The 10,001-nt window shown below is 32.0% G+C and overlaps 2 protein-coding genes across 6 annotated transcripts; both read left to right on the forward strand.

The window, feature by feature from the left end:
* The first annotated feature begins 1,805 nt into the window (after positions 1-1,805).
* Positions 1,806-5,856, forward strand: LOC115707403 (pentatricopeptide repeat-containing protein At5g46100). 5 transcript variants are annotated; one of them, XR_004009737.2, is made up of 3 exons: positions 1,825-2,085; positions 2,881-4,429; positions 5,064-5,856. XR_004009737.2 is itself a non-coding variant. In XM_061107333.1 (2 exons), exon 2 carries the CDS (start codon positions 2,897-2,899, stop codon positions 4,328-4,330), a length of 1,434 nt encoding a protein of 477 aa, XP_060963316.1. In that variant the 5' UTR covers positions 1,806-2,085; positions 2,885-2,896; the 3' UTR covers positions 4,331-5,856. The 5 variants fall into 5 exon arrangements, 1 of the variants encoding a protein (XP_060963316.1); XR_004009739.2 differs by having other exon boundaries at positions 1,827-2,085; positions 2,885-4,429; positions 5,059-5,856; XR_009685404.1 differs by having other exon boundaries at positions 1,827-2,085; positions 2,885-4,429.
* Positions 5,857-7,487: 1,631 nt separating this feature from the next.
* Positions 7,488-9,780, forward strand: LOC115707424 (F-box protein At2g17036). Its single transcript, XM_030635387.2, has 4 exons — positions 7,488-7,671; positions 7,810-7,880; positions 8,048-8,092; positions 8,358-9,780. Exons 2-4 carry the CDS (start codon positions 7,868-7,870, stop codon positions 9,590-9,592), a joined length of 1,293 nt encoding a protein of 430 aa, XP_030491247.2. The 5' UTR covers positions 7,488-7,671; positions 7,810-7,867; the 3' UTR covers positions 9,593-9,780.
* Positions 9,781-10,001: the final 221 nt, after the last annotated feature.

The raw sequence follows: 10,001 nt of genomic DNA on the forward strand, positions 1-10,001 counted from the left end.
CACATGTTTAACTACTAATTAGGGCCTCACACACTAAGGCCCCGTTTGGTATTAGTTGATGAAAACCCATTCTCATTGAAATTGGTATAAACCAAAGTGAAAGTTACAAAATGTCATATATATATATGGGCCCAAACTAAAGAGACCAACCACAAATACAAGCGTGTAAAGAAACAGCAGAAGCTAAATAGAAAATGCAGAGCAATTTTAGATTGAATGGTGGTATGAGCCAAGCTCAATGAAAGCTTAACCCAAAGCAATTGAGCTGATCTTTTATTTATAGCAGAAATGTTTGACAAGAAAGTAAAAACAAGAAAAATGTTAGAGCTCACTTAGGCCAAATTAACTAACACAGCTAATTAGTTTGTCGGTTTATATTTCTCTCAAACGAAAAGAGGTTGTAACCATTTTGAGTTTGGACTTGAAATAAGAGAACCTATCAGTGGACAGAGACTTAATAAGGACATCTGCCACTTGGTCAATTGCTGGGACATATCTTACTGAAATTTCTTGGTAAAATTTGATCTCTGACAAAGTGTAGATCGATTTCAATATACTTCGAACGAGTATAAAATATGGAGTTAGTAGCCAATATTACAGCACTTTAGTTATCTACCCAAATTACTGGACAATGAGACAATGTGACCTTTAATTAAGTGAGTAAGGAGACCAACTATTTTAGTTTAGTAGCAGCATTTGCTAAGGCCTTAGACTCACGTTTTGTGCTGTATTATACAACAACTTGTTGCTTCTTTGCAAACTAAGATACAAGATATTTCTCCTTGGAAAAAAAAATATAATCACTTATAGACTTTCTATCATCTACTCAGTGACGGATCCAAAATTTTTACTTTGAAGAAGTTTATTTATTATTAAAAAAATTTCTTTTAATACTCAGCACATTTCATAAGGGGTTTTACACAGTACCAATTGCAGATTGAGTCTTGTGTTTTCCAAGTTATTAGTTTGTTTTAGTAAGGTGGCGTTTGGTAACACTTTTTTAATCAGTTTTTTGTTTTTAAAATTAAAAAAGTGAAAATATTTTTTAAAAACATGTTCTATAAAACTGTTTTTACTTTTCAATTTTTTAATTGAGAATCAAAATTTTTAAAACAAAAAAAAAGTCACTTTCAATATTTTTTAAACAGTTTTTATTTTCTTAATCAATATTTTTGACTTCGATCAGACTCGGACCCAAATCCCTCCACGGCCTTGGCACTGAACTCGCCCTCTGACCTGAACCCGAATCTGACCCAGACCTAGACTCCCGACATAAATAAAATCAAAAAATGAAAATGAAAATGAACTATACATAATACATTATTTTCTGTTTTTAAAATTAAAAAACAAAAGTGGTTACAGAACGCATTTTTGTTTTTCAAAAACAAAAATTTTACTTTTATTTTGTGATTAAAAATGGTAAATCCCATTTTGAATCCTATGTTTTGCAAAAGTTACCGATTGGACCATCTGTTTTGTTAAATGACAAAATGGACCATGTATTTTTCAAAATGGTAAAAATAGGAATCTGAACTGATTTTTTGTCAAAATAAAATTTAATAATAATTTGATCTAAAAGTGTTATGACAAAACTATTTACATTTTCTATATCTGTTTGTATTTTCAAGTTGGTTACATTAAAAAAAAATTGTCAAAAATTAAGTTAAGGGTCCTATTTGTACCATTTTAGAAAATACATGGTTTATTTTATCATTTAACAAAATAGAAGGTCCAATTAGTAACTTTTGTAAAATACAAGGTCTAAAATGATATTTACTCATTCAAAAATTAGAAAACAAAATATTTCCAAACTACACCTAAGCTAGGAGACTCTATCATGCATTTCAGATTGGACAGATCTTCCAAACCATATTTTAGACTTGATTTTTGAGAAAATAAAAACAGTGAGAGATTCTTTGATATTTGGTACTATTTGTGTCAAGTGGTACCAAATATTTATGCATAATCGAAGTAAGCTAGTCAAATTGATTCCTCATTTGGAACCAAAGCTCTTATTTCCCATTGAAACTAAAGCTCACGACCACTGTTTCTGCATTCTACACCACAACGGAAGCCAATCATAAGGTATGAAATAATTAGGGTTTCTAAAAGCTTGGGGAAAATGACCTAAACTCTCATTGTCATTGAAATATGAAATTGTTCATGTAAAATGAAAAAAAGAAAGATTTGTTGTAGCTTGACATGATATAATTGATTGCCCTATGCTTTTCCCTCTCTTTTCCCTCTTGACTTCCTTGGATAAAAATACCATATTTTTGCTCTGTTTGATGGATTATAAAACCTAAAACCCTTCCGTAATTTAGCTCTCACAGCATAAACCCTTGCAACTATATTTCTGAGCTGAAGCCAAAAGGTACCCGAATCTCGTTTATTTTCTTTGTGATTCAAGTTTAAAGCTGATTTTTGTAAGAAACTTGGAATTTGAAAATGGTGAAATCAATAATTTTGATCGAACTTGTAAGGAGGTTTAATTTTTATTGGATTTTACTTTGTATGTTGTATTCTTTCTTGCTGAACAACGAGACTATGAAGTTTAGTGTTTTTTGATGTACATGTTGGGTTTAATTTTTTGTGTAACTATTCAACCCTTTCTTGTTTTGTTTTTAAGAAAATAGTTTAAGAAAAATGTTTTGGTGGATGGAATTTGATAGTTTAGTTGCTAAAATGGGTAGGAATCATTTTGAATAAAATGTAATTGGATGGAAGGGAAAAGTGGTATGGTTCCCTGATATATTGTAGTGGATGTTGATATACTTCTCCTTGCAGTTTGCGTTGATTTTATACTTTGAAATGAAATGTAGAATGAAAATTTTCTCAAAAATAAGAATGTATAAATTAATTATGGAATTTTCTGTATAGAAAGATCAGTGCAACCATGGGAGGTGGAACTTTATTCAAATGGTCCAAAAATATCACTTCTTCCCAAGTTGAGCAAATGATACGAGCCGAAAAGGACATAAAGAAGGCCATTCTTGTATTTGATTCGGCAACAGCTGAGTTTGTCAATGGTTTTCGTCATGATCATAACACTTTTGGTCTTATGATCTCTAAATTAGTATCCTCGAACCAGTTTAGATTAGCTGAGGCAATGCTTGGTAGAATGAAGGAGGAGAAGTGTGATATCAAGGAGAACATATTCATGTCTATTTGCAGAGGGTATGGTCGTGTCCACAAGCCCTTGGATGCTATTAGGGTCTTTCACAAGATGGAAGACTTTCAATGCAAACCAACCTCGAAATCATACATTACTATATTGTCTATTCTTGTTGAAGAAAACCAGTTAAAGGTAGCATATAGGTTTTATCGGTATATGAAAGAAATGGGTATTCCACCTATCCTTGCTTCCCTTAATATTTTGCTGAAAGCTCTCTGCAAGAACAGTGAAACAATGGATGCAGCTATTCGAATGTTTCGTGAGATGCCTAGTCGTGGGTTTACTCCTGATTCATATACATATGGTACTTTAATTAATGGATTGTGTAAATTAGGAAAGGTTGATGACGCAAAGGAGCTATTCAAAGAAATGGAGACAAAATGTTGTTTGCCTACTGTTGTCACATACACTAACTTGATACATGGTTTGTGTCGGTCCAACAATTTAGATGAAGCTATGGGATTTTTTGAGGAGATGATAAGCAAAGGTATTAGTCCAAATGTGTTTACTTATAGTTCTCTTATGGATGGATTTTGCAAGGGTGGGCGTTCTTCCGAGGCCTTGGAACTAATGCATAAGATGATAAGCAAAGGCCATTCGCCCAACATGGTCACTTATAGTTCTCTGATCTATGGGCTATGTAAAGAAGGAAAGCTTCAAGAATCTCTTGAAATTCTTGACCGGATGAAGCTTCAAGGTTTAAAGCCAGATGCAGGCCAATATGGAAAAGTAATAATTGGGTTCTGTGATATTAATAAGTTTCAGGAGGCGGCAAACTTTATTGATGAGATGGTTCTTGATGGTATCACACCAAACCGTATAACTTGGAGCCTTCACGTTAGAATCCATAATATTGTTGTCCAAGGCTTATGTACTACCAACAACATTGATCGAGCTTTTCAATTATATCTTAGCTTGCGTACGAGGGGTATCACAGTTGATACTAGGACATTTGATACTTTGGTTGAAATGTTTTGTATGAAAGGTGACTTACACAAAGCTGCTCGAATAGTTGATGAGATGATGCTTGATGGATGTGTTCCAAATGAGGATACTTGGAGATCTATTGTTGACGGATTTTGGAGTAGAAGGAAGGTACGAGAATCTGTTGACTCATTGCAAGCTGAGTTGCTGAGCGACGTCCTTGACTCTTGAACTTAGTTTGTGTTTCTATAGTCAAATTGTTCTAACTCAATGTTTGATGAGAGAACTTGTTCCATGGTGGAAAAGTTCCAACGTAGAAGGGAAGCCCTGGTAAGAATTTTTCATTTTCTTGAAACATTTTTTGTATTGGATAAGATTTTAGTTTTTCTGATTTGAATAATATTGTGATGTGTGCTTTCATATTATAGTGAGTGCCCAGGTACTTTTCCATCTATCACCTTTAAAGTTTCTCGTGTTCTTTATGAGTATAAATAATAGTTACTAAAATGTTGTCTGGAAGATTAAGTTTCTGATAAGAACCGAAAACTCCAAACTTAAGAACACAATAAAACAATAGCAAAATAATAGGAATTGTATATTGAATGTATGAGAAACCCACTTACATAGTATGGGAGCCCTCATTTACCCCTTTTATATGCTATATCCTAGTACACCATATTATTCCTCTCTCAAAACACACAAGTTCTCCCTTCTTGGATTCATCATCAATTTCTGGTTGATTGATCTGTTGAGTAATGATCACTTTAGTTAGACCTAGAAGACTCCTTACTATACATACATACATACTTTCAAATGTATTCTTCTCAAGTGTATTATAGAGAGAAATTCCTTGTCTTTCTATTGTGAATTGGGCTATTAATTAAGGCCATTGTTGCCTTTGTGTTTGATTAAGTAAATTCCTCATTTTTCTTTTCTTCTTTATAATAAATATTTTGCAGTGCAGGGTATTATTAGATGATCAACATAAGTCACAATTCATCAACTCATTACAGGCTGGAACTTATATTCTTGAAGATTGACAGTTTATATTATATATATAAAACTCAAAACTGTTTTTCGTTTATATGCTAGTACCTATTATTCTAGTGAAGAAGAGTTTGAACTTCAATTGAAGAAGGAAGCCAAAAACGAAGAGGTGCGCCTGTTAGACCCCATGATTAATTACTAGGGTTTGTTAAGAGTCTAGATATATAGGAGGAGAATGTTGAAGACTAAACTTATCTCTTGTTCACTAAAAGTGTAACAAGAGATAAGTTTAGGCAGTGCTTAAACTTTCTGAATCCCGAAGCACAGGTATGTTCTCTGGCTTGCGGTTTTAGACATATTGAGATTGAAAGAGAGACTATACAGATTTAACATGTAACCAGATGAGAGTTGTCCAATGTGTGGAACAAGTAAAGAAAGTAGGGAACATGCTTTCTTTGGTGGGATTGGCTCGAGGCATTTTCTCTACTCCTTACCCGGGATAAGCATCGTTTGCAGCAACAGTCTCTACCGTGTCCATGTGTGGCATTGCAGGAATGAGGCCTTTTGGAGTTTGAAATTATATACAATAGATTCAATTGTAAAGAAAATTCAAATTGATGTAAACCATAGAGTTAGAGGTGTAATGCCTTGTTGTGTTCTTTATGAATATAAATAATACTTACTAAGTGATTTGAGCATCATTCTGTTTTAGAATAATAGTTAGTTTGGATGATCAAATAGTGAGCATAATAATGGTTTTTAAATGTGTAGCTTAGTCTGTTAATATATCAATTGCTGTTATATCACTCAAAATTGGAAGATTCAAGTGATTTGAACCCAATTATCACACTTCATAAAACAATGATTGTTGGGTTAATTCAAAACAAGTGTAAAGAAAATGAAATAAATACCTATAACAGCTCACCCCTTGTGGTCAGAAAAAGACACAAGCTTCTTCACCTCATCTCTGTAGTGTAAACAACATTTACTAAAGTAAAAATCAGACAGATACTATCTCCTGTTTCATCATCATTTACTGTTCAAAGTTTAATTATAACTACAAAAAGCATGTTTTAGTACCTAGAAATTTGTTCGTGACACATAGTTTTAGGATAATTACATAAAGTATTATTTTTTAAAAAAAATTATATTTTTACATTTAAATTTTTTTTATATATATATTTTTATAATTTTTTATAAAAATAACACGAAAATTGCATAAAAGTAATAGGAAAATAACATCCAAACAACAACAAAAAAATAACATACAGATAACAAAAAATTAACAATAGTAGGGTGTTCATTGGATCACATCCAATGTTTTTAGGCCCATCCAAATCCGATCAAATTATATATTAGATGTTAGATTTTACCATCCGATCTGATCTAATTAACAGTCATCCAATCGATCAAACATTTATTTGATGTTGGATTGGATCAGTTCTATACATTGGATGTATTTTATATATATTTATTGGTTTAATTTGGGTTTATCTAATATTTATACATAGTATTTTTTAGATCGGATCGGATCCATCTAATATTTTAGGTCCAGTGTGGATTGGATTGGACTGTATCCATCCAATCCAAGAAAAAAAGTGTAGAATTTTAATGTTAATTTTCATATATACATATATAGTTTACGTATAACAATATAAAATCCAATTATTCATCCAAACTAAATAAAAATACCAATGAGTTTGATTGGATGTTAGATGTATTGGATTTTTAGACACCTCATCCAACATTTGATCCGATCTAATTGGATATTTAAAATTAACATCTGATCCGATCCGATCACAATTAGATATCTAATATTTGGCAGTCGGTTGTAATTGGATCGGTCGGTTCTTATTGGATTTGATCGATTTATGCACACCACAACATAAAAAAAGTGTATTTTTTGTAAATATAATCATAAAAATTGTAAAATTATTTAAAATTCTGTATTATTGTATTTTTATATTTTTTTTTTATTATTTTTGTATTCGTTGTGTAGTTTTAGCCTCAATAATTTTCTTAGAATACATCATCTTGAATTTTCTTAGGATGCGTTTGGAAAGTCACAATGTAATTAGATTTGTGTGTAATTAGAGTTAATTAAACAATTTGACATGCTTGTCTAACCATGTAATTACACTATAACTGTGTAATTAGAAATAATTGAGGGGTTCCAACTACACTTCCCAATTCTCATGCCCCATGAAAATTGAATGTAATTACACTGTGTAATTCCTAAAAACTTTCCATATTAAACATTAGTTACTAAAAAATATTATTTTCCCATGTAATTACTAACTATTTTGCCAAACAAGATATTAAAAATTCATATATAATTACCACTTCATATCTAAACACACAGTGTAACTAGTAAATTGTGTTGTGTAATTACCATCCCATCCCAGTAGTTACACAATTACTTCCAAACAGAATATTTTGAAGATAGAAGGGTTTCATCATATCCAATTCTCTGTCCATCGGCGGCCTTTTTGGGTTTCTTCTCATCAAAACCCTAGAAAGCTTTACTAACTGATCGGAGAGGACGAATTGGGTTCATTACAATTGCTTCACTCACACTCACATAAGTATGGCTTCATTCCATTTAGATTTCATCAAATCAATTAAATTAACTGGTCTTTAATTTGTTCTTTAAAAAATAGTTCCTGATTTGATTCTTCCAACATAGACCCAATTGAGTTCTCTCTGTTTTGTTTTGTATACAGTTCAATTCAATTCAGTTCTACATTGAGGATTTTGTATATTTGGAGAGAGCTAAATTGTATGGATCATCCAGGTAATTGAATTCTTGATTGAAAAAGATAAAACAAGATGAATTTTAAGAAAACTCAACTGACAGATCAAAGAAAAAGATTCAAATCTCTTGTTTTTATATGTCTTATCATATTATACCAATTTCATTAGGTTATAAATTTTTAATTTCTTCTGAAAATTACTTTTCAGTGTTCATTTCTCGCCGTATAAAACCAACTCTGGAACTGAATCCAGGTAATTAAATTATAAGTTTATTTATTTATTTATGCATGCATGAATCTATGATTGAAAAATGAAAGAAAAAAGAACATAATTTTTATGTATTTGTTTATGCATGTTTTTCTTTTAATACTCTACACATTTCATAAGGGGTTTTACACAGTACCAATTGCAGAAAGAGTCTAGTGTTTTCCAAGTTAATAGTTTGTTTTAGTAATATTTGTATTCCTAGATAGAAATTTTCAATAATTAAGTTAAGAGACTCTATCATGAATTTCAGATTGGACAGATCTTCCAGACCATATTTTAGACTTCATTTTTGAGAAGATAAAAACAGTGAGAGATTCTTTGATATTTGGTACTATTTGTGTTAAGTGGTACCAAATATTTATGCATAATCGAAGTAAGTTAGTCAAATTGATTCGTCATTTGGAACCAAAGCTCTTATTTCCCATCGAAAGCGAAGCTCACAATTCTTGGAGTGTGTGTAGCATAAACTCAGAACACAAGAATGTCTTTGGGTCGGATTTGCTACTCCCTTCCTATAATAAACCGTTTTCAGGGTCATCGGAAGGATGGTTGGCCACTCTGGATGATAATTTTGGATTTACATTATTCAAGCCATTTATGAGAACTGAGGAAAGAAGTACTGTTCACCTTCCTCCATTGTTTCCTCCAAGTGATGCATTAGTTGTGAAGAAGTTATTGGCTTATCGTGAATACTATGTCATGAAGTTCACAACATTTACACCAGATCCGGTATTGAATCCAAACGATTTTATTATGGTAGCAATATATGGACCTTCGTGTGAATTGGCTTATATTAGAACTTCTAAAGATGCTGCGTGGACTCATATACCTTCTTTACTTGATGCATACTATAGTGACGTTCTTTACTACAATGACACATTTTATGCTCTATATGACAAGGGCGGGCTTGTTGCTTTTGACATTTCAGAAGATTCGTCTCAGGCTCAACCAATTATGAAGCTGATTGTTAGAAATAGAATGACTCCAGCAGAGAAAAATCGTTATGTTTGTAGAAGATATTTGGTGGAGTCGTATAAAGGAGAACTTTTGCAAGTTCAGAGGTATCGTGAAAGTCGTGTTGCTCATGTCACAAAAGAATTTAAAGTTTTCAAACTTAGTTTTGATCAGTCTCAGTGGGTTGAAATTAACTATTTAGAAGATGAAGCTTTATTTATTGGTGATAGTACATCGGTGTCTGTTGATACATCATCAACTTCTACACAATGCCAGAGTAATTGTATATACTTCGTCGATGACAAAGATACAATTGGTTTTGATGTTGGACCTTTAGATTGCGGGGTGTACAATCTTAAAACTCGTAGTGTTTTCCGTCTTTTCAGTATTGATGTGAGACTCTTCCCAAAAATGAGTGAAAGAATACCATTTTGGGTTGCACCTACCGTATTCAGTAGAGGGAGTGAAGCTCAGAAAGGAACAAGTTCACATCATCGTCAACAAGGTCAGCAAAAGTTGTTTATCTCTTAACAAAGTGTTCTCACATTGTTAATATTCAGTAGAGAGAAACACTGTTTGTCAATATTCTATTTGTTCTTTTTTTGTTTTGTGTTTTGAATAGTGAGATGTGACTTAGATTTTATCACTGGTGTTAATATATATGACATGAGAGTACCTTTGTTAATGATTAATAATAGTTAATGGTTGTTTAGATTTCATAATTTCTCTTCAATCCTTCTGCTATGAAAATAGTTAATATACTAATTTCAATATGGAATATTATGGTATGAAAAGAAAAAATAAATTTGGAAACACATTGTGAAAGTCCAAGAAATCCTGAAAAATCATTTCTCCTCGACTGTTATGAATGTTATGAGGCAGAAGACTTTTAGCAACTATGTTGTATCAAACTCTGAAAGATGGCGGTGGAAGTTTGTTT

Source organism: Cannabis sativa, chromosome X (assembly GCF_029168945.1).
Source record: "Cannabis sativa cultivar Pink pepper isolate KNU-18-1 chromosome X, ASM2916894v1, whole genome shotgun sequence".
Lineage (NCBI taxonomy): Eukaryota > Viridiplantae > Streptophyta > Magnoliopsida > Rosales > Cannabaceae > Cannabis > Cannabis sativa.